This window comes from Nicotiana sylvestris, chromosome 8 (genome assembly GCF_000393655.2).
Source record: "Nicotiana sylvestris chromosome 8, ASM39365v2, whole genome shotgun sequence".
Classification (NCBI taxonomy): Eukaryota; Viridiplantae; Streptophyta; class Magnoliopsida; order Solanales; family Solanaceae; genus Nicotiana; species Nicotiana sylvestris.
In genome coordinates, this window is record NC_091064.1 from 20,124,129 (window position 1) to 20,149,592 (window position 25,464).

The following is a 25,464-nucleotide window of genomic DNA, read 5'->3' on the forward strand; positions in this document are numbered from 1 at the left end:
TATTGATCCAAACCGTATGTTAACAACTACTACTTGGGAGGTCATTAATGATAGTTGTTAATTTTCTACATAAATTTTATATAGCTACTGTTGAGTTTTCTGGAACATATTACCCTACTGTTACTATGGATTTAGTACATATAGCTGAAATTTCTTTTCTACTCTTTGAATTTAAGAAGAAAGAAAAATATAGGGATGTTGTTGAAAAAATGCAAGCAAAATTCAAAAAAATATTTCTTTCCAATTCCTCTGATTTACTTAATTGGTGCTGTTTTAAATCTTTCTATTAAGATGTCTGATTGTCACCAATTAATGAATGCTTTATATATTATATGGAGATTGGACCAACTAAAACCCCAGATTTATATACTTGTATGAACAAGCTAAATGAATATTTACAACAATTATATAATTATTATGCAAATGTAATTGATGATTCTGCTCTTAATGTAGGCAATGTTAATCCCACTATGTATTGTACCACTTCTGCTACTGTGGATGATAAAAAAGGCCTTGATAGTTTAATATTTTTTTCTATATTTTCTAACACTCAAACCAGTAGCAGGAACATTGATGAACTTCAATTCTACTTGCAGAAGCAAAAAGAGCCTCGCACAAAGGAATTTTCACCGTTGGGATGGTGGCATGAGAATGGAAAGCAATTTCCTGTTCTTTTCGCTATTGCTCGGGACGTGCTGAATGTGCCAATTTCAATTGTTGCATCAGAGAGTGCATTTAGCCAAGCAAGACAACAACTTGGAGACACTCGTCACTCATTGGGAAGCAATGGTTTGGAAGTTTTAATATGTTTCAGAGATTGGATTAGATCGGAACGAAGAAATCAAGGACGTGAAGATGTTGATAGCCTAGAAGACGAGGAACTTGGAGATATATTAACACATGGCAACCCATCCAAATTTAACACTCTAGAAGAAGGTCACTCAGTTCATATTGATTATGAAGAACTTACTAAGGCAATGCAAAACCTTTGAATTTACTCTTTTTTGGTTAATTTATTTGTTGTTAAATATAAACCTTTCAATTTGTAAGTTTGAATTTTGAAATAAATGTAGCACTTACAATTTATAAGTGTAATTTTTTCTCATCTTCCTTGTATTCTTTATATTTTTACTTTATATTAATATAACTTACAATAGTTATACAACATACAAAAAAAAAAATTAAAAGCTTAGCCTCATTTTCCACCACCGAAAAAATCAGAAATCGCTCCCCTCAATCTTCTGCATTCTGCATTGGTTTTCAAAAGCAAAACGTAAGCATTTTTTGTGTGATTTGCTCCACCATTTGAGTTCGCCGAAGTTTTGTGATTTGAAGTGCCGCTATCACAGAATAGTTATTCCGTTCTATCCTGGGAGGAATTAATCTGCAACTTTGGGCAACTGTGAGGGGATTAAATTACTTAAGGACACACAAGGAAGGAATTTTTTCTGTTTTGTTTTTTTAAACTAACGATTTTCTAGTTTTCTGATTTTGAATACAGTGTTCTAAGTTCCAACAACTCATTTACGAAATGTACATAAGATGCAACTGCATTAGCTATATTCAGAGTTCACATTGTTGCAATATTTACATGAGGTGCAACAGAGGTTTTATTGGAAGAGTTAACTTTTACCTATTAGCATATGAAAACTACGTAGAGCACTGTACGGTACATATAAAGCAAAACGTACGACACCTGTCATACAAAGTTGCTATCGTAGTAAGTTTATTGCTCCGGTGTTGCCAGCCAAAGATGATGTCTTGACTCTTGACTTTCAAGTATTGTCTTTTATTGAAACCCAAGATCTGATGCCTCAATGCTTGAGAACAATAGTTTAATAGCGTTTTGAAATTCTTGGCATTGAACACCTGTTCTTTCTGTCATGGTAAAGTCTTAGAACAATAACTGCCGTTTCTTCAATAGCTTTAGCTGTAACTTCTGCAACCAAATGGAAGAAAAAGAATCATCAAATTCTTGTGCTAATGTATCACACACAATATCAGAGTAACAGAAAACCTTCATCACATATATGCCATATGAAATTTGGGAGGCAAATTACCTATCACTGGCCAGACAGGGTTTTGCGCAAAAATCTTTCCAGCGAATTCCAAATCTTGTTTCACATAATCCATGTCACAATAGTTGGTCTTTATTTCTCCATTAAAACTGAGAGTCTTAGCTCTTGCTCTTCTGATGGATTGCAGAACAACAGGATTTATGGTCAAAGCAAAAACCTTTTCTGGATTAACTTCAAACAGAGTCTTGGGCAAGTCTACATTCATGACAATAGGCACATTAGCTACTTTATATCCTTTCTGTGCTAGATAAATAGACAGTGGTGTCTTCCCAGATCGTGAAACACCCGTTAGAATTATATCAGCCAAGTGCAGGTTTCGTGGCAAGGCGCCATCATCTTGCTTTATGGTAAATTCAATTGCTTCAATCCTTCGGAAGTATTCCTCGCTGAGAGCTTTTTCCCTCCCAGGAGCCCAGCGAGGGAGGCCAGAAGGTGAAACACCAAGATGGCCACCAATCGCCTCTGTAATTGGCCCCAGTACATCGGTAGACGCTACACCCCAGTGTTTACATGCTTGTCTGGCGGATTCAGACATAGAAGGATCAGCTAAAGTATAGACGACCATCGCCCCCTCTTTCGCTGCTTGTTTTATTATCTCCATTAATTGTTCAACATCATCAATCTAGAAGAACGTGATCCATCAAGCGAAAACAGTTCAACACAATAACCAGCAATCTATTTGTACTAGGAAATCTTATTCAACACTAAGCTTAACCATATCTGATGTCAGATCACATCAAATAGTTAGTTAGTCAAATACTTTCAGATAGTAAACATGTTCATTTAGATTTTAGATGGTACAAAAAGAAAACAAGATCATATTGCCTTTTTCACATGAATCTTTCATATCAAGTTTACTATTGTATAACTCAGGCAATACAAAAGAAAATACATATCAATAGCAGCTCCAAGAAAGAAAATAACTTGTATGCTCAAGTTGGGGTTGAGATCCCCTCCGGTAAAGTTTTGTCCAGTTTTTTTCAATAGGGCTTTAGATGGTTGCCATATGTACAATAAAAAATTTAATGGTGTTGATTTATTTAATCTACAATCAAAGAGACAAAGACTAACTAGAGTATAAGCCCTGGGTTAATTAGATACCGTCCCTGTCATTTTGAGTTCATGACCATTGTTTGTGTTGAAGTTTGGCAAAATGCCAAAGTCCCACATTGGTTGGGAGTTAAGTTTGGGGGGATTTTTCCCCTATAAAAGAAGGCCTAATGTTTAGGATTGAAATACACCTCTCATTTGCCTTCTCATCTGTTTAAGGCATTTGTATCTTCTCTCTTTAGTATTATTTCACTTGTATTTTTGGAGTGAAATAAAATATTGGTTGTGTCCGAGGAGTAGGCAAAATTAGCCGAACCTCGTAAATTCTGGTGTTCCCTTTATTGTTGTTTTATTGTCTTATTTATTATTTGGTGGCTGTCATAATTTTTGGTATAGTAGTTGTGACTTATTCACACTATATACATTTGGCTTCCGCAACAATTGGTATCAGAGCCAAGGTACTGTCTAAGTATGCTCTGTGGTTGCAGCATAGTCTGATCTTCCACATCAGAAAAGATTTATCTTGGTAACTGAGTCAAGGTTCTGTCTGAGTATGCTCTGTAGTTGCAGCTTAGTCTGATCTTCTACATCAGAAAGGAAATAATCTTGATTTGTGTCGTCAGCTATTAAATAATATTTGTGTCAAATATGGGGGACAATAAACAAGAAGAATCTACATCAAGTGTCAACAATACGTCATCATTGGCATCTTCGCTTATGACAAGAATTGTGTCAAATGCGAAATTTGCGGTAGAAATTTTTGACGGGTCCGGACATTTTGGGATGTGGCAAGGCGAGGTTCTAGATGTCCTTTTTCAACAAGGGCTAGATCTGGCCATTGAAGAAAAGAAACCAGATGTTATTGGAGAAGAAGATTGGAGAATTATCAACCGTGTTGCTTGCGGTACCATTCGATCCTACCTTGCTAGAGAGCAGAAATATCCATACACAAAGGAAACTTCTGCAAGTAAATTATGGAAAGCACTGGAGGATAAATTTTTGAAGAAAAACAGTCAAAATAAATTGTACATGAAGAAGAGACTGTTTCACTTCACCTATGTTCCTGGTACCACGATGAATGAACATATCACCAGTTTCAATAAGTTGGTCACAGATTTGCAAAATATGGATACAACTTATGATGATGGTGACTTGGCCTTAATGTTGTTGGCGTCACTTCCTGATGAGTACGAGCACCTTGAAACTACTCTACTCCATGGAAATGACGAAATTTCTCTCAGAGAAGTTTGTTCAGCTTTGTACAGCTATGAACAAAGAAAGCGAGAAAAACAGAAGGGCGGAGAAGGAGAAGCACTGTTTGTGAGGGGTCGTCCTCAAAATCAAACGAGGACAAAGAAGGGAAGATCCAAGTCAAGATCCAGACCCAGTAAAGATGAATGTGCCTTTTGTCGAGAAAAAGGGCACTGGAAGAAAGACTGTCCGAAGTTGAAGAATAAGGCCAAACATAACAATGGAAAGGCTATTATGGATTCAAATGTAGCTGATTGTGATGATTCAGACTTCTCATTAGTTACAACAGAGTCATCAACATCATCAGACATATGGTTGATGGACTCGGCTTGTAGCTATCATATGTGTCCCAACAGGGACTGGTTCATGGAATTTCAAGAAGGAGAATATGGAGTCATCCACACAGCGGATAACAGCCCTCTTACCTCATATGGCATTGGTTCAATACGATTAAGGAACCATGATGGAATGATCAGAACATTGATAGATGTTCGATATGTACCGGATTTGAAGAAGAATCTCATCTCTGTGGGAGCCCTAGAATCAAAAGGGTTCAAAATCATTGCAGAAAATGGAGTGATGAGAGTATGCTCCGGTGCACTAGTGGTAATGAAGGCTAATCGGAAGAATAATAATATGTACCGCTATCGTGGCAGTACAGTTATTGGGACAGCGACAGTAACATCCAGTGACGACAAAGAGGCAGAAGCAACCAAGCTATGGCACATGCGCTTGGGACATGCTGGAGGAAAATCCTTGAAAACTCTATCAGATCAAGGATTGTTAAAAGGAGTAAAGGCTTGCAACTTGGAGTTTTGTGAGCATTGTGTCAAAGGGAAACAGACAAGGGTTAAATTTGGTACAGCGATCCATAATACTAAAGGCATTTTGGATTATGTACACTCTGATGTTTGGGGTCCTTCCAAAACACCTTCATTGGGTGGGAAGCACTATTTTGTAACCTTTGTTGATGATTTTTCTCGAAGAGTGTGGGTGTATACAATGAAAAACAAGGATGAAGTGCTGGGAATTTTTCTCAAATGGAAGACGATGGTGGAGAATCAAACAGGCAGGAGGATCAAGTGTATTCGCACAGACAATGGAGGTGAATACAAAAATGATCATTTCAATAAGGTCTGTGAAAATGATGGCATCGTCCGACACTTCACTGTTAGACATACACCACAACAGAATGGAGTGGCAGAACGTATGAACCGGACCTTGCTGGAGAAGGTACGGTGTATGTTGTCCAATGCTGGCTTGGGCAAAGAATTTTGGGCTGAGGCAATTACATATGCATGTCACCTCATTAATCGTCTACCATCTGCTGCTATTGATGGCAAAACACCATTTGAAAAATGGTACGGAAAACCTGCTGTAGATTATAACTCTTTGCACGTGTTTGGCTCAACTGCATATTATCATGTGACGGAGTCAAAATTGGATCCAAGGGCAAAGAAGGCTATTTTTATGGGAATTACTTCTGGAGTCAAAGGATATCGCTTATGGTGCCCTATGACAAAGAAAGTAATATTCAGCAGAGATGTTACCTTTGATGAATTTGCTATGGTAAATAAGGTAACAGAAGATACCAAACAAAATGAAGGTGCTTCTAAGCAGGTGGAGTTTGAGGGAAAATTTATTTTTCCTACACAAGAAGCAGAGGAGGAAACAAATGAAGATTACCCTCTGGAAGGAGAGCCAGTAGAGGAGATTCCAACTCAGGAATCTCAACAACAACTTGAATCAATAGCAACCAGCAGGCCAAAAAGAACAATAACGAAACCTGTTCGTCTCATAGAGACGGTTGCTTGTGCAACCTCAATTGTAGCTGATGATGTTCCTACTACTTATAAAGACGCTGTCCAAAGTTCAGAAGAAGATAAGTGGAGGATTGCCATGAATGATGAAATACAGTCCCTTCATCAGAATCATACATGGAGATTGGCCAATCTCCCGAAGGGAAAGAAAGCAATTGGGTGCAAATGGGTATTTGCAAAGAAGGAAGGATTTCCTAACCAAGTAGATGTTCGCTACAAAGCAAGATTGGTGGCCAAAGGATATGCTCAAAAGGAGGGAATTGATTACAATGAAGTGTTTTCTCCAGTTGTAAAACATTCCTCCATTAGAATTATGTTGGCTTTGGTAGCACAATTGGATTTGGAACTAGTTCAGATGGATGTAAAAACTGCGTTTTTACATGGAAACTTGGAGGAGAAAATCTACATGACTCAGCCAGAAGGATTCAAAGTTGCTGGAAAAGAAAATATGGTGTGCAAACTTGAAAAATCGTTGTACGGATTGAAACAATCTTCTAGACAATGGTACAAGCGATTTGACGAGTTTATGTTGCGGCAAGGGTACAAGAGAAGCAAATACGATCATTGTGTGTATTTGCACAAGCTTAAAGATGGTTCCTTTGTATATCTTCTCCTATATGTTGATGATATGTTGATAGCTTCCAAGAATTCGGAAGAAATTGATAAGTTGAAGATTCAACTGAAGAAGGAGTTCGAGATGAAGGATTTGGGTGAGGCAAAGAAAATTCTTGGCATGGAGATAATTAGAGATAGACGTTCAAAAAAACTCTGTTTATCTCAAAAGGAATATTTGAAGAGAGTACTTCAACGTTTTGGCATAGATGACAAGACTAAGCCAGTTAGTACTCCACTTGCTTCCCATTTTAAGCTAAGTACTACTATGTCGCCAATGGATGAAGCTGAACGAGAGTATATGTCAAAGGTACCATACGCAAATGCTGTTGGTAGCTTGATGTATGCAATGGTTTGCACAAGGCCTGACATTTCACAAGCTGTTGGAGTTATTAGCAGATATATGCACAATCCAGGGCAGGAGCATTGGCAAGCTGTGAAGTGGATTCTACGGTATATTCATAATACTGTAGATGTCGGGTTAGTTTTTGAGCAGGAAGACAATCAGTTTGTAGTTGGATATTGTGACTCAGATTTTGCGGGTGATATGGACAAACGAAGATCAACTACTGGTTATGTGTTTACTTTTGCAAAGGCACCAGTTAGTTGGAAGTCTACTTTGCAGTCAACAGTTGCTTTGTCTACAACAGAGGCAGAGTACATGGCTATTACAGATGCTGTGAAAGAGGCAATTTGGCTTCAAGGATTGCTAAAGGAGCTTGGTGTTGAACAAAAAGGTATCACAATTTTTTGTGATAGTCAAAGTGCTATTCAATTAGCGAAGAACCAAGTTTATCATGCAAGGACGAAGCACATTGATGTTCGGTATCATTTCGTACGAGAAATCATAGAAGAAGGTGGAGTCACGGTGAAGAAAATTCATACTACAGAGAATCCTGCTGATATGCTGACAAAGGTGGTGACTGCGGTCAAGTTTCAACATTGTTTGGATTTGATCAACATTGTTGAACACTGAAGATTGAAGATGAAGACACAACCAAAATTTGTTATTGAGAGAGAATTGAAAATGTGGAATTTTGCCAAGGTGGAGATTTGTTGAAGTTTGGCAAAATGCCAAAGTCCCACATTGGTTGGGAGTTAAGTTTGGGGGGGATTTTTCCCCTATAAAAGAAGGCCTAATGTTTAGGATTGAAATACACCTCTCATTTGCCTTCTCATCTGTTTAAGGCATTTGTATCTTCTCTCTTTAGTATTATTTCACTTGTATTTTTGGAGTGAAATAAAATATTGGTTGTGTCCGAGGAGTAGGCAAAATTAGCCGAACCTCGTAAATTCTGGTGTTCCCTTTATTGTTGTTTTATTGTCTTATTTATTATTTGGTGGCTGTCATAATTTTTGGTATAGTAGTTGTGACTTATTCACACTATATACATTTGGCTTCCGCAACAGTTTGGCTCCCAGCTTTTTCCTTTTATTCTATTACGGGAACCCTCCAAAGACTCGCTATCACTTAAAAACAAAAGCTTGCAGTTCAAAAAAGTAATATAAGAAATGGGATTATACACCAGTGCTTGCAACCTAATCTTAGGTGTCGAATATCAACTTGTATCATCAGTTTGTCAACAAAGAATGCCAATTTATTGTGTTTTCAATTGCTTTCACTCAAAGAGGTCGCAACAAACCATACTTACCAAATACTCATTGCCAATTAAATTTATTAGTTGCAGAATTTTGATTTGCCACCTGAACTTGTAAATTTATGTGATATGTAGAAAGAAATTACTGACAGTTAATATATAAGTTCAGGAAAAAAGGAGAGGTATTAAGTGTGTCATTTTAGGTTTAGCAACCTTGCTAGAGTATTATAGTAGCTTGCTAATAAAGGAATACGTACAATAACATTTCTTGTGGAATGAAAGGTAGAAGCTGGGGGTTAGACAATGGTAACGATGATAGCTAGGCATTGTATATAATTGACCCACATCTTATACTCTAGTTACTCTTTGAGTAGGTTAAATAAATCAACACCATTAAAATTCTTATAGTACATGTGGCAACCATCTAAATCCCTATTGGAAAAAACTGGATAAAACTTTACTGGAGGGGATCTCAACCCCTCAAGTTGTAGCCATTCTCATGGAATCTTTCATATCAAGAGATATGCACCGATATTGAAAAGAGCAAAATTTTTGCTCTATCATTAAATCTTAACACGTGATAGTAGGTTAGTTATCATTTTTACCACACTACCAATTTATATTTGCCACTGTAATTACTTAATAAGTGACCTGATTATATAAGTATGTTGCACACCGTCATTACATAGATGTTAAGCTCTAATATAACGGATTTAAGTTATATGCATTGTCAGTGTAATGAGTAAATCTTAACCTGTCATATTAAGTTAGCTATTATTTTTACTAGATTACCAATAAATATTTATCAAGAGATTTACCTGTAATTACTTAATAAATTACTTGATTATATAAAATATTTTATTCAGTGCGTATAACTTATCGCTAATGCAAAATACAGAAGTATTTACGTTATACGCACGGATAATTACAGCGTAGTTTGCTTGTTTTCTTATTAAATAGAGTTACATGCAATATTCTTAACTGATGTAAATATTTTTTTACTCAATGCACAAAACTTAAAGTCAATTAATCCCAAGCAGATAAAAGGACAAACTTACCCCAGAGAACAAGTGAGTATTCACAGGACAAACCCGATCAACTAAGCAATAATCAAACTGTCCTAACGCCGCGTTAACGGCGTGTTCCGCCGTCCATCCAGTTCCATCAGACACCATAAATATCGACTTCCCTCCTCCGTTACCCTCCGTTTCACTCTCCGAACCGGACCCACTCCCACGTTTAGGAGACGTAGGCAACTCAAATTCCTCTTCACCCCGAACCGGCGAACCGGAGTTGGTGCGTAATTCAACAGACCGGTCTAATTTCCTTCCGGACCGGATGCTTCGAGCTCTGGACCACCGGTTTAGCTGAGGACTAGTTTTAAATTTTCGAACCTGTGGCTGAGTCAGTTCATCGGAAGCTTCAGAACTCGCCGGAGGAGATGGGCTACTGGACATGACTAAGCTAGAAGAACAAATCATTTTTTCGAATTTGATGTTTACTATCGCTGAATCTAAAGTCGGTGTTTTGTTGATCTTCTGATTCTGAATATGCAATATGAAAACGCCTTCACAGTTGAGATTTTTTTGGGGTTCCAGAAATCAAAATGGGCTGGGTCGGCCCAATATCTTTGCGATCTAACTATTCTAATTTGGCCCATGTTTTTATTTTATTTTCGTTTAGGAATTTTTACATTCCAATGTCATATAGTAAACTATATTACCCTCCATGCTTAATTTTTAATATAATTATCTTTTACATACCTAATTATCATATATGTACATTTTAGGGGATTTAATGGTATTAATTAATCTCCTAATTTAATTCTACCGTATATTCTCACTCCCCCCAAGTTTCTCTCCAAATCCCACCCCCTCACCCATGTATCAAACCACACCCCATAATTTCCTCTTCAATCACCCACTATTCCTCTTCTAAAACCAGCGAAACTCTGTAACATCTCCACCATTGACAACTATTAAAAAAATTTGAAATTTTGAATTCGAATTTGGGCTTTCAAAAGACATTGTTTGTTTGGATTGGATGTTGTTACAAAGAATTGAGAATTCTCTCTACGTCTCTCTCTATCTCTCAATCCCAAATTTCAGTAATATAAAGCAAAGGAAAAGAGAGCAGCAATTCCACCATTGACAACCATTAAAAAGCTTTGAAGATTTGAATTCGAATTTGGGTTATCAAAAATCATTATTTGTTTGGATTGGGTGTTGTTGCAAATAATTGGGAATATGGTTTGGAGTTTATAATCTTAATTTTGAGGGGTTTTGGTGAAGATTAGACTTAGTTTTGGCTTAATTTCAGATTGAAACTCGAAGAAGAAGAAGAAGAAGAAGAAGAAGAAGAAGAAGAAGAAGAAGAAGAAGAAGAAGAAGAAGAAGACATGACATACATTATATTGCAGAAATCATAGTAAAATTGTAGAAAAATTATAGAAAAATTGTATTCTATTGTTTATTTATTTTTCTTTTATTCATTTAACTATTGTATGAAAGTTGAACAACATTGTATAAAAATTATATTTAAGTTGTATAGTATTGTAGTTGTATATAACTGAGTAGAAATAATGTACGAAAATCGTAGATAAATTATATAATATATAATTAGTTGTATGAAATATGTTTTTACTATGTATAAATCAGATACAAAATATACAAAAGACATATTGTATAAAGTTTGTATTTAAGTTGTATGTTATTTGTAGTTGTATTTAACTGGGTAGAAATAATGTGTGAAAGTTGTAGATAAATTATATAATCTATAATTAGTTGTATGAAATTTATTTTTACTATGTATAAATTAGATACAAAAGACATATTGTATAAACTCTGTATAAAAATTGTATTTAAGTGGTATTATATTAGAGTTGTATATAACTGAGTAGAAATAATGTATGAAAATTGTAGATAAATTGTAGATAAGTGGTATAATATATAATTAGTTGTATGAAATTTATTTTTACTATGTATAAATCAGATACAAAATATACAAAAGACATATTATATAAATTTTGTATAAAATTTGTATTTAAGTTATATGTTATTATAGCCGTATTTAAATGGGTAGAAATACAGAATTCTAGTTGTTTGTATAATTTGTATTTAAGGGACAAGTTGTAACATGACAGACCGAGGGAGATGTGCACAAATAGCCACTAACATCACCTGTCTTTATTTAAAAACCAGTGTTTTAAATGTCTTTAGTCTTTATCCACTAGTTTAATAAACTTATACCTGACTGGACGAAAATACCCTTCTGCTATAACTTATACCTGTTTTTAGTCTTTGGTAGACACGGATATGGATGTCATAGTAGTTTGTGGGTAAATATGTCAGAGAAGGATGTGTAACTGGCGCGCTCTGAAGATTTATAGATTGTGAGGACTCAAAGTAATATAAACTACGTACAATTTATTTGAGCTTCTAAGGAGGAGGTTGTTAAAATGAGGTAACTTTAAACACAAAGTTAAGGACTCCCTGTCCTGAACTTTTGAACGTGCAATTCAAACTTAAGGACTGCCTGTCTTTAACTTTTGAACCTGCATTTCAAACTTAAGGACTCATGTTCTTAACGTTTGAACTTTGAACTCAAAGTTAAGAACTGCATGTCCTTAACTTTTGAACGTATTATTCAAACTTAAGGACTGTCTTTCCATAACTTTTTAACCTGCAAGTCAAACTTAAGGACTCTTGTCCTAAACTTTTGAACTTGAAACTCAAAGTTAAGGACAAACAATCCTTAAGTTTTGAACTTGAAACAATAACTTAAGGACTGACTGTCCTTAAGTTTTGAACTTGAAACTATAAGTTAAGGATTGCATGTCCTTAACTTTTGAACCAGCTGAAACTCAAAGTTAAGGACAGAAAGTCCTTAAGTTTTGAACTTGAAACAATAACTTAAGGACTGTCTGTCCTTAAGTTTTGAACTTGAAACTATAAGTTAAGGACTGTCTGTCCTTATCTTTTGAACCTGCGTGTCAAACTTAAGGACTCCTGTCCTTAACTTTTGTAAAGTTGAGGACAGACAGTCCTTAAGTTTTGAACTTTGAATTCAAAGTTAAGGACTGTCTGTCCTTAACTTTTGAACATGTAATTCAAAGTTAAGGACAGAAGTCCTTAGGTTTTGAACTTGAAACTATAAGTTAAGGACTGTCTGTCCTTAACTTTTGAACCTGCATATCAAACTTAAGGACTCATGTCCTTAAATTTTAATCTTTGAACTCAAAAGAAACAAAAACAAGGTAAGAAGAAAGAAATTTTGAAAATTCAGACATCTGCTCAAAAATTTGAACATACAGAATTTAGCAAATAAGTATTGAGGATGATGTCATTCATAAATATTTTTGTTAGTGTTAGTACAGTGTAAGGCTTACTTACCCAGTGACATCATATACTATATACCCAGTGACTGAAGCAACAAAGCCAAAGAAAAGCTCAACTACTACACTATATATTAATAGGGAAACCGAAATCCAGAAAATCCTTTTGAACTTTGACCACGAGCTAATTTAGCTGCAACTTCATCATTATGATAATTCTCTGTCTTTACATATTGTTGATGAAAATTGTACGATTTTGGAGGGCTTTTCCCACTGAGGTGTTGAACTATAGCTCGAAATTCAGAAGGGTTTTTCACATTTACCATTATTGCGCTTGATATATACTTCACCTTCATCACTTCTTTCTTTTTGCAGAAGGGTTTGGGAATATAACCATTGAAGAAAGGGTAAAACTGTCTTTTTCCTATTAATAGTGGCTATTTTTGCTGAGCATTATAATTAGTGAATAAAAATTAAAGATCCCCTTAATTAGTGGCTACTACACGCCATTTTTACACAGACCGAGGACGATGTCCGAGAAAGCATGTAAAACTAGCTATTTTGGGAACTTTTAGTTGGTTTAACAAAGGCCAAACCAAATTTCCATCAAGTGACCCTTTTTCTTTTAGTTTTAATCAGCTCCATCAAGTAGAGCTGTGGAGAACATAAGCAATTCCAAACAGCTTGACAATATTAAGCCCCGGTTTGGCCATACATTTTGGCAAGTTTTTTTCAAATTTTTTTGAAAACATTGTTTGTCCATAGATTAGTGATCTGTTTTTGAAAAATTTCTGAAAATATTTTTCAAGTTTTCAAAATCTAGTTTATGGTAGATTTTGGGTGAAAATCAAGTTCCTACTCACAAAACTTCAAAAAAAATTCAAATAAAATGCATGTCCAAACATAATTTCAACTTCCAAAAATTATTTTTCAAAACTACTTCAAAAATTATTTTTTCAAGTTTCAACTCAATCTATGTCCAAACGCTAGCTAAGATGCTGGAAGCAGAAATTTTGAAGTTGAAAATAAAACTGAAATAAGCAGCAGCTGGGTTTTTGACAAAACCTTCAATTGAAAAAATATTGGTAAAAGTTCACAAAAGTAAATTCTTATAATAAAATCACATTATATCTTGAATTAATAAACACGCCCAAACGACCAGAATTCTGATGTGTCTACCTCTTTGAAAATTAGAGAAAGAAAGATCCACGTTACATATGAGCGGAAACATAAGGAAAGAGAAGAGAATAAAAAAAGAAAAGGGTGTAACTAAATCCCTTAATTGAAGACACTAATAAGGGATTGAGAGTCTTTTAAGGTGGAATGTATATATTTTGTAAATAAAACTTATGTAAGCAGGGTAATTTATTAAACATGAACATTTATGGTAATAAATTTTCCAATAGTGTATAGGAATGAAAAATTCTCTTTTGTTTATCATTCGTCAAAATCCGCTATCTCAACTAAGGACTTTTTAGCTATCTGTACTACATTAATATAACCCTCATAGATATGTTATTACTTAATTATATTTGCATATACAATTTATTATGTATATGTAAAATAATAAATTAGACTCCAATCTTACTCATATTAGACTTCATTCTTCTCTGTTTTTCTTCTCTATAGTGATATTTCTCTCTTAGTTCCTCTTCGACTCGGCTTTTGTCGATCAACATGCTCGAGGCTTTGAAGATTGGTGAAAAAAATAATTTAACTGGTTAAATGTCATAGAAAACAAGCATGAAGCACCAATACAAATGGGTTGCCAGAACCTTTTTTTTAGATGAATCAAGATTACAAGACATTGTCAACAAGAGTGGTGTTTGGAACTAAATCGAAACTAATTGACCACGTATAATTGAAACTAAACTGAAGTTGATCGGGTATACATGAGCTTAATCCATTAAAAAACTTAGAAGCTTTGAATTCAAAAATCGAAATTTGCAAACTTATTATTTGTTTGGATTGAATGTTGTTGCAAATGACTGGGAATATTTTTTGGAGTTTATTCTCAATTTTGAGAGAATTTGGTGAAAATTCGAGGTGGTTTTGGTTGGAATTTTAGATAGAAACTCGAAAAAGAAGACATAAGTAAATTGTATATATTTTGTAGGTCGAGTATGGAATTGGTATATAAAATATCTACAGCTTACATAATTGTGTATTAGTTATATATAAATTGTAATATTTGATCGAATTATGTACAAAAAATTTGTATTTAAATTGTAGATTTTGACCGAATTCGCATATATTTCATTAAAAAAATTTAGTTACCTTCTGTAAATATGAAAACTTAGATAAAATTAGATAGATAAGCTTAAAATAAAGTTCCCTCAAGCGCTGCATAACCTTATCTATAAGGAAGCACATTCTATTAAGAATTTCTCCATTTGCTAAACTTAAATCCAGGGGGGCTTGACATAATATGGGGTCTAAGGCAAAAATAAAAAGTGAGGCCTAAAATTTTGTAACTTTTTTTTTACTCTTATAATTTATCAAAATCAAAAGAAGTTATAATCAATTTTAATTATTGCCAATGTTCAATCAATTTGTTTCATCTCTCTTATGTTATTATGTTGAACTTTATTGAATTAGTTTTGAAAAACTTTTTCAATCGAGGCAACTGATATAGAACACGGTAATTGAATTAACACTTTTTATCTGATTGAATTTGCCAATTTAGAATATTCTTCTACTTATATAGTTTCTGTTAACACTTTTAATTCTAAATATATGTTGAAACAAATAATATTGTAGTAACTATAATGTTTCAAGAGTCATTCAATGTTATGGACGAATTTTAATAGTTACTTATCAAAGTAGCTTGAAAATGTCTACAAAGACACTCAAAGAATTAAGAAAAATTATTCGAAACTAACATTATAAGAAGATCGATTTAAGTTAAGGTGAATTAAAGACATGAAACAAATAGCGATTACAATTTAAGATGTGTAAAACTTTTAGTTATAACTATTTTAATCAAATAATTTAAAAATCCTATTAGTAGTGCATAATTATTAAATAGTATATATATTGAGAGAGATTTTGGGGCCTGCTTAAATCCAAGACCTCGGTTAAGGATAGAGGGGTCCAATCCATTTCACCATTTGAGTAATGGTTTAGTAATGAAAGATTTATAGTATAAATATTTGTCCCTGTACTGAATAATAATGTATAACTTATTATGTAGCGGATATTAATGTGTAAATTACTACAAAGACACGTACATGAATATAAACGTATCTGTGAAGAAGCAGCTGTGGTTTTTTTTTCTCTTCTTCTATGAAGTTTTGGATTAACTTTAACTATTTTTAACTATAAAAAGTTGTAATTTAATTTGCTGTACTTCCTGTGTAGTTATATGTATTGCTTTTGTTTATGTTTATAAATATTCTCTGTTTGTTTCATGAGTCTGCATTTACAGACCTTTTAAGTTCGTAGATTCCGTTTTATTAGCTAAAATTGGGCATCAAAGTTTACTGTATTTACCATACCCTCCATGTAGGGTGGCGAACGGGCGAGTCAAATTGAATATGGACGGATAATAAATGAGTAATGCAAAAAACGGACAAATTATCCTATCCGACCCATATTTAATACGTATAGAAAACGAGTTAACTGGCGGATAATATGAATATCCATATTATCCATGGCTTCTTGAATATGATCACTTTCGGGAGAATTTCTAGTCTCCCAAACTTGAGAAACACCCAATTTGAGGCTTTACAAATGTAAAAGTTAAACCCATTAGTTATCCACTTGGTTATCCATTTTCTAAGTCAATAATATGGTTCTTATTCATATTTGACCCGTTTTTAAAAAGTTCATTATCTAACCCATTTTTTAATGGATAATATGGACGTATAACTGTTTTCTTTTAACCATTTTGTCACCACTACCTCCATGTATTATTAGTTGCTCCATCGTATTGCTGTTTAGATTATAATGTAATCTCATTTAGTACAAGACTGCTTAGGCTTGAGTAACTTAATCACGTCCAGACATATATGTGAGATCAAGACCATGCCTACTTATTAAGTACATCTATAAAACGGTATGCCAGTGCATTAAGCTTTTTGCTATGTGTGAGATTAGTAGAAAGGTTGATCAGATCATATAACACTTATTCACGCAGTCTTAGCAATTAGATTTCATGATATGTATCGCAATTATTGACACAATTTAATTTCAAAATTAGATTGCAATGTTGCTCTTACTTCTGATTGCAATAGATCGTTTTAAACATGATTTAGATTTATCTTGTCAAGATTATGAGCTCTGAGTGAGCTCTACTCCTCCTTCAGTGGAGGTTTCAGAACATTCTAGAATGCGTATTTCGAAAAGAGAGAAATGAGCAGTGAGGAGTCTCTGATTTGAAAAAATGAAACTCAAATCATCTATTACTAAGTATTATTCTCTTTATACACATAAGCAACAAAGAGTACAACTAAACTGATAGCTGGAACCTAACTAATGTTATGCTGACTCAGCAGTGTATATACAAGTGTAATACAAGTGTGTATAAATATAGAATATAATCTCACCCCCCCCCCCAAGTTGGAGGTGAAGTAATCACAGCCAACTTGCCAAGAACAGAGGAATGTTTCACCCTAGTGAGTGCTTTAGTGAGAACATCTGCCAGTTGCTCTATAGTGCCAATGTGATGCAGGGAAATGAGGCCCTCCTGAAGCTTGGTGCGCACAGAATGGCAATCCACTTCAATGTGTTTTGTTCGTTCATAGAATACAGGATTCCTCGCAATGTGTAGAGCAGACTGGCTATCGGAATGTATATATATAGGCAAGGAGACAGGAACAATGAGCTCTTCAAACAACTTGTGCAACCATACTAGCTCATGCACCACCTTCCTAAGTGCTCTGTACTCTACTTCTGCTGAGGACAAGGAAATGGTTTCCTATTTCTTAGACTTCCAACTCACAGGACTACCTCCTAGAAGGATTATGTAATCAGACACAGACCTCCTAGAATCAGGGCAAACTGCCCAGTCAGAATCACAGTAAGCAGTGATGGAAAGATCAAATGCATTGCTGAAGTACAGGCCCAATGTAGGATCTTTCTTTGAGGTACCTCAACATGTATAAGCTGCATGTAGATGAGGTTCCTGGGGTCTTGCATAAACTGACTCAAATGTTGGACCCTATAGGCTATATCCAATCTAGTGTTTGTAAGAAAATTCAACTTCCCAACCAATCTTCTATAGAAAGTAGGATCAGATAAAGGAGAGCCCTCAAGGAGAGATCAGGATGGTTGAGTGCAGGCAATCATATTCTTTCAGAAGGTCCAGAATAAATTTTCTCTGTGAGATAATAATAATACCATCTTCCTTGTAAAGGACCTCTAGTCCTAGAAAATAATGCAGTTGTCCCAAATTTTTTATTTTGAATATGTCATGTAGGAAAGCTTTGAGCTGACTAATTTCTTCTAAATCAATCCCTATGAGGAGAACATCATCAACATAAACTGCTACAAAAAAAGTTGAAGAACCCTGCTTTTTGAAGAACATGGAATAATCATGCATGGAATGTGTGTATCCTCTTGTGTACAAAGCCTCGGTCAATTTATCATACCACTTCCTACTGGCTTATTTTAGCCCATAGAGGGACTTGTTCATCTTGTAGACCAAGTTTGGGGACTTCAGCTTAAGCCCTGGTGGAGCATTCATGTAGACTTCCTCATGCAGATCTCCATGGAGAAAAGCATTATTTACATCTAATTGGTAAATCTGCCATCTCTTCTTAGCTGCAATGGCGATTAAGGATCTGAAAGTGGTCATCTTGACCACAGGAGAAAAGTTCTTGGTGTAACCTATTCCAGCTTGTTGTGTGTACCCCTTCACAACTAGTCTGGCTTTGTACCTTTCTATGCTACCATATGCTTTGTGTTTTACCTTGTACAACCACCTACAACCAATGACATGTTTACTCCTTTGGCAAAGGGACCAAGTCCCAGGTATTGTTGGCATATAAGGCCTCAAACTCTTGAGTCACGGGCTCACGGCACTCTGCCAAGCAGGATACATGGTTGCCTCTTCATATGAAGTTGGCTAATATTTCTTACAATATGCTAACTATTAGGGTGCAAGTCAGTAGGAATAACATGGTTATTTTTTGAAAACAAAGCATGGAGGCAAAAAATATAATTACATTTCAAATTGGGTAGATTACATACATAATTATTCAAATGAGAGGGGATTCTTGATGTGGGAAGATGGAAGTGTTCAGTGTGAGTTTACGATTCAGAGGAAGGGGATGTACTAGAAAGAGAAATGAGCGACATATCAGGTAGAGGAGTTGTGGTGCTGGAGGAAGAAAAGGGGGACTGATCTGTGTCCCTTTGATCAGTGGTAGAAGCTGCAGGAGAAATAATAGTGTAATTAGGTAGGTGATCTGTAGAAGAAAATGTAGGAAAGTATGGGGGTAGATTTTGTACATCTGAATTGAAAGTGAAAGGGAAAATGGTTTCATGAAATAAGACATCCCTGGAGACAAAGATTTTCTTAGTGGCTAGACTTAGTACTTTGTAACCTTTTGTCCCAAATGGATAACCTACAAATACATGTGGAGTGGCTCTTGGTTCAAATTTGTCCCTGAAGGGTTTGGGCATGGTATGATAACACAAACAACCAAAGCTTCTCAAGTGGGAGTAGGTTGGATTCTTGTCATACAAGAGTTCAAAATGACATTTATTCTTTAGAAGAATTGTTGGTAACCTATTGATTAGAAAGGTTGCTGTAAAGACACACTTTTCCCAATATTTTAGTGGTAATTTGGACTGAAAAAGAAGTGCCCAGGCAACTTCAAGAAGGTATTTGTGTTTTCTTTCCACCACCCCATTTTGTTGGGGTGTATAAGGACATGTTTTCTGGTGATTTATACCTTTTGATTGAAAGAAAGAAGAAGCTTCATTGCTAGTGAATTCTAGGCCATTATCTGTCCTTACATACTGAACATTGGTTTTGAATTGGTTCTCTACCATATTTACAAAAATTTATGATTTGAAGAGCATTGCTTTTACAGCTTAGAAGATATGTCCAAGTTGACCTACTGTAGTCATCCACTAAGGTGAAGAAATACTTGAAATTATTGTGTGTTGCTACATGATATGGGCCCCACAGGTCAACATGAAGAAGTTCAAAGATTTTTATAGTACTGGTTATTTTTTTGGGGAAAGGGAGTCAAGAGTGCCTGGCCATGGGACAAATGGAACAAATAAATGGTTGTCTAGGAGAGAAAGATGCATGTATAGTAGGAATGCCTTTCATTTTATTGAACGGTACATGACTAAATCTATAATATCACAGAAGATCCACATTATCCCTAAGATAGGTAGAAGAAAGCAGAGTAGAAGCACTATCTTTATTATTGCAAATGAAATTATTTACAGTAGGGTGGTCGGAATTGGATAGACAGTGTACTGCATTCATATCAATAGCATGACTGGACAAGCAAGAAAGTGCACACTTTTAAAATAGAAAAGACCTTTCTTGAGACATTGAGAACATAGAAAGTAATGTCCATCATACATCTTACCAATCTCTAGAGGCCTCTTCAATAAAAGGGCCTGCAGTAGACAAGAAGTATTAGAAAATGAAGCAACACATTTGAGATGCACTGCAAATGAACTAATGGAGACTAGATTAAACTTGAAGGATGGTATAAACATGACTTTATGTAAGATGATTTTGGGGGCTAGATGTACATTTCCTATGTGGGTTACTTTAACTTTGTAACCATTTGGCAATTTAACAAGCAAGGAATATGATAGATTTATAATATTTTGTAGGTGAGTTTTATCGAAAATCATGTAATGTGAAGCTCCTGAATCTAATATCCACAAGTCAGCTTTTGCATTGAAACATTTCCATGATGGATTATCAAAATCAATGAAAGAAGTGCAAGCAATCATACCTGCAAAATTCATAGAAGCTCCACTAGAAACACTTGAAGTGCCTTCTCCTCCATTTCCAACTTGAAAATGCTACAGTAAACTGAGAATTTGTCCATATTGTTCCTTTGAAAGGCTCATGTTCTGATTGTCTCCCTGATGTTCTGGTTCAACTACTTTAGTTGAAAACATGTCTGATGACAATCCCTGCACACTTGCAACTGCATTTGCCACAGTGCTCTTCCCCTTGTTGGAGTAGCATCTGTCTTTGGTATATCCTGGTTATCTGCAGTGGTCACAAAATGGCCTAGGCCAGTTGTTTGAAGTCTGATTCCCACCAGGTGAGTAATTTGTCTTAAAGGTTCTTCCCCCTACATTGAAATTCGACGCAGAAGAATCAAAAATCAATTGATTTCTAGGCTTGAATTATCTCTGCTTATCCTCTTGTATCAGCAAAGCAAATGCATGTGCCATATAAGGCAATCCGTTCATCATGAGAATGCTTCCCTGAATAACTGTGTAAATCTCGTTAAGTCCCATTAGAAACTGTATGAGTCTTCTATACTTCTCTGCCTTGTGCATGTTTTCCTTTGCTCCACAAGTACACACACAACTACAATGAGTTTTAGCACTTAATGTGTTCAACTCTTCCCAGAGTTTCTTCATTTTTGTATAATAACCTGCGATGTCAAGCACTCCCTGACTCAAATTGTTAATCTCCTTATGGATTTGATACAATTTAGCTCCATTCCTCTGATCATATCGATCCTCCAATTCCTTCCACAATTCAACAGAATTATTTACATATTCAACGATGTCTGCAATGTCCTTCGCTAAAGAGTTCAGAATCCATGAAGTAACCATGTCATCACACCTCTCCCACTGACGAAACTGTTGAGAGGTCACATAAGGCCTTACACACTCTCCATTCATAAAACCTAGCTTACTTTTCACTGAGAAGGACCCTAACACTACTTTTCTCCGGGAGCGATAACCAACTCCATCAAAAGGAACAGGTACTAAAGTAGAACCCCGACTGTCAGATGGATGAATATAGAGTGGATTAGTTGTATCAATTACCGTTTGTGTGGTCGCTGCCGTTGTCGCTTCGTCGATTTGATCCAGAATCGTCATGAGAATATTGAATCAGTTGGATTTCTGCTCACCTAACCGGAATTAAGCTCAGAAACCGCTATTCACTAACAATTGTTGGTGGATGTGTCGATTCAGAACTTTTCCCCAAATTGTTTGTTTGTTAAAAAAACCCTAGATTACTCTGTGATTGAAAACAGAAGAACAGAAAGTAGATTCAACGGCATGATCGATGAGGAAGACCTCCGTTCTGATATCGTGTCAAGATTATGAGCTTTGAGTGAGCTGTACTCCTCCTTCAATGGAGGATTCAGAACATTCTAGAATGCGTATTTCGAAGAGAGAGAAATGTGCAGTGAAGAGTATCTGATTTGAGAAAATGAAACTCAAATCATCTATTAGTGAGTATTGTCCTCTTTATACACATAAGCAATAAAGAGTATAACTAAACTAACTAAGCTGATAGCTGGAACCTAACCAATGTTTTGCTGACTCGGCAGTGTATATATAAGTATAATACAAGTGTGTATAAATATAGAATATAATCTCTATGTATCTTTTATTAAAATCAGATATAATGAGTCAATCACCGGTTTTGAATTTTCAGCCAAAGATGCAATGCAAGTAAAGATGGGTCGACAATAACTATCATTAGTTTCCCTCTCAGTAACAACACATTCAGCAAAAATCAACTAACAACAAAATATGGGAAAGTTGAAAAGGGAAGTGAAAAAATGGGATAAAACAGAAACAAATAGGGTTTTTACTGAACCGACGGCCTCTCTCTTAGTGTGACTCTCTTGTATCTAATCATTACTAAGTTTATGGATGCGTGATTATTAAGTTTATGGATGCGTTTTTCAATAACTCAATCATAGTCCGTACAATGACATGCAAGTATTTTTTTTAAAAATTTTGAAGTTTCAAGTCGTTTTTTTTTTTACCCTTCATGTAGCTCTTGTTACGATTTGTTATAAGTTTAAAATTCAAAATCCAAACTTGCAAATTGTAATGTAACGTATTAAAAATTTACAAAATTTAAAATTTATACTTAATAAAGTTTGTGGCTTTGAGCTTTTATGATTCTTGTCTTTAATTTAAACTTTGTCTCCAAATCACACTTTATTATTTTGTATATTTAAATTTACATAAGCAATTTCACCACAAAAAAAACATTGGAATTTTTTCCTATAGATACATACATAATAGTATAATTGTTTACTTGCTTTAGCTAGATATTCGGGTTATCAAAAATTAGTGAAATCTTTTTTCACAAAATATATACAATCTGATAATGAAATACAACTTACATATAAATTGCATGCAACTTGCTACAAGACTGTTGTTGTATACAATCCGGTACAAATATACAACTTATATATTGCGACAATTATATAGATGTATTTATTAAGTATGTCGTATGTGTGTTATTATAGATGTCCAGTGATACAACTAACATACAACCAGTATACATTTAATATATAACTTATATACAAATTACATATAACTTGCACGCAAAGTTGTTGTTGTATTGTAACGACCCGACTAGTCGTTTTGAGCAATTGCGCCCAGTTCGGCAGTTTGAGGTCAAGAGCAGCTTCACATTATGTATATCGACTTGGGTGCATGGTTGGATTCAGTTTTCAGATGAATCGGAGTCGAATTGGAAAGAAGGAATATAGTTCTAGAAGTTTAAGCGGAGAGAATTGGACCGGAATTTGACTTTTGAGTAAACGGCTCCGGAATAAGTTTTGGATGATGTCAGTAGCTTCGTATGGTGATTTTGGACTTGGGCGTGTGTTCGAATTTGGGTTTGGAGGCCCGTAGGGTAATTTGTCGCATTCTGGTTAAAGTTGGAAAAGTTGAAGTTTGGAAAATGGAGAGGTTTGACCCATAGTTGACTTTTATGTTATCGAGGTTGGAATGTGATCCAAAAGTTCGAACAGCTCTGTTATGTCATTTGGGACTTGCCTGCAAAATTTGGTGTCGTTTGGAGTTGATTTGATATGGTTCGAACGTTTGGTTACAATTCTAGAGGTTTTTGAAGTTCATAGTGATTTTCATGCGTTTGGGCATGTGATTCGTGGTCTTAGCGATGTTTGAAGTGATTTGAGAGTGGGGCTAAGTTCGTATGATGTTATGGGATGCGTTGGTACATTTGGTTGAGGTTCCGGGGGCCCAGATGAGTTTCGGGGTAAATTTTGAGCGAGTCCGGGCATTTCGGTACACTGAGATGGTTCTGGCACTTTTGGAAGCGCGGACCGCACCAAAAATATGCGGACCGCACTAAATTTTTGCGGACCTCAGTGCGGATCGCACAATTTGGTGTGAGGCCGCACATCAAGATGTTCTGCAGGATTGCTGGTCCGAATTTGGAAGGTTATATCTTTTGATCTATAAGGAATTTTGAAATGATTTAAAAACGAAAGTTGTAGCTCTTCGTAAAAGTAAAGAAATTGCAATTTTGACATTTGTAGAGAAAGTTATGGCCAAAATACTAAAGCTTGTCGCTACAGTCAACATTCTCCGCGGTCAACGGTGATGGACCTGGACCGCGGTCAGCGATGGTTTTTGTGCGGTGAGCAGTGATGGAAATCTGTGAGGTGCACTATAAATACGAGGTTTAGAGTTTCATTTCATATTTTGACCTAGAGAGCTCGGATCTTGGCGATTTTTCGAAGGATTTTCAAGAAATTCATTGGGGTAACTGATTCTAACTCGGATTTAGCTAGAATATATGAATCTATCATTGAATTCACATTTGATTCGTGATTTGGGATGGAATTTGAGAAAAATTGTGAAATCTTTCAAAAATGTAAAATGATGATTTGAAGGACCAAATGGTATCGGAATTGAATAATTTTTGTATTGGTGAACTCGTATCGAAATGAGTATTTGATTTTTGTAAATTTTGTCGGGTTCCGAGGTGCGGGTCCGAGGAGTTGACTTTTGTTGACTTTTTACAAATTGTATAAGAATCAAATTTTTGTTAATTGGAATTATTTTCTCTTGCATTGTTAGATGTATTCAAGTCATTTTTGGCTAGATTGAGCTGAGCATTGATGAATTGGTAAAGGAAAAGCTAAATTGAGTATTGAATTGGCCGGATTGAGGTAAGTATCTTGCCTAACCTTGTGTGGGGGACTTCTCCTTAGGAATTGAGTCTTCTATGCTAATTGTAGTCCATGCATGCGAGGTGACGAGTGTGTGCTCAGACTTATTTGTAAAAAATTTGCTTCTAGGGTTTTTAGGTCCTTATGTGGAAAGTATCTCGTTATGATTGGGTTTCCTAATTGCTTAAATTACCTCTATATGCTTCATATGGCGTTATTAGCTCTCCTTTAATTCTTACGTGTTACATAGACCCTTAATTGCCTTAATTGAAGTGATTGTCTTCCTTATTGTTTTGATACTTCTTGATTGTGAGTTTATCTATGACTTCGTGCAAATATGTTACATGTCCAATTGTTGTGGTTACCGGTGTAGTTATCACATGCTTATTATGTCTTGTTGTTTGTTGAGGTTATCGTGCTTCTTGGTTTTTCTGTGACTCTTATTATGTACATATTGTTTCCCTTGCTGGGATATTGTTGTTATACTATTGTTCCCTTGTCGGGATGTTATTATTTACGATATTGTCTCTCTTGCCGGGATGTTGTTGTTATACTCTTGTTCCCTTGCCGGGATTCTTTTATGATTGATGATGATTTGTAAATGGGAGC

The 25,464-nt window shown here is 35.4% G+C and overlaps 2 protein-coding genes and 1 non-coding gene across 3 annotated transcripts; all 3 read right to left on the reverse strand.

Annotated features, from left to right (window-relative positions):
- Positions 1-1,532: 1,532 nt before the first annotated feature.
- On the reverse strand, positions 1,533-9,965 carry LOC104225429 (probable pyruvate, phosphate dikinase regulatory protein, chloroplastic). The gene is made up of 3 exons (XM_009777213.2): positions 9,468-9,965; positions 2,061-2,700; positions 1,533-1,939 (listed from the first exon to the last, which is right to left on the reverse strand). The coding sequence occupies exons 1-3, from the start codon at positions 9,888-9,890 to the stop codon at positions 1,836-1,838; spliced, it is 1,167 nt and encodes a 388-aa protein (XP_009775515.1). The 5' UTR covers positions 9,891-9,965; the 3' UTR covers positions 1,533-1,835.
- Positions 9,966-12,876: 2,911 nt separating this feature from the next.
- Positions 12,877-21,784, reverse strand: LOC138874762 (uncharacterized). The gene is made up of 10 exons (XM_070153543.1): positions 21,122-21,784; positions 20,866-21,021; positions 20,465-20,743; positions 20,245-20,326; positions 19,642-19,734; positions 18,999-19,311; positions 18,387-18,666; positions 18,083-18,251; positions 17,685-17,743; positions 12,877-13,179 (listed from the first exon to the last, which is right to left on the reverse strand). Exons 1-10 carry the CDS (start codon positions 21,782-21,784, stop codon positions 12,877-12,879), a joined length of 2,397 nt encoding a protein of 798 aa, XP_070009644.1.
- Positions 21,785-22,307: 523 nt separating this feature from the next.
- On the reverse strand, positions 22,308-22,401 carry LOC138876698 (small nucleolar RNA U31b). The gene has a single exon (XR_011402037.1). It is a non-coding gene; the product is annotated as a small nucleolar RNA U31b (small nucleolar RNA).
- Between the last annotated feature and the right edge of the window lie 3,063 nt (positions 22,402-25,464).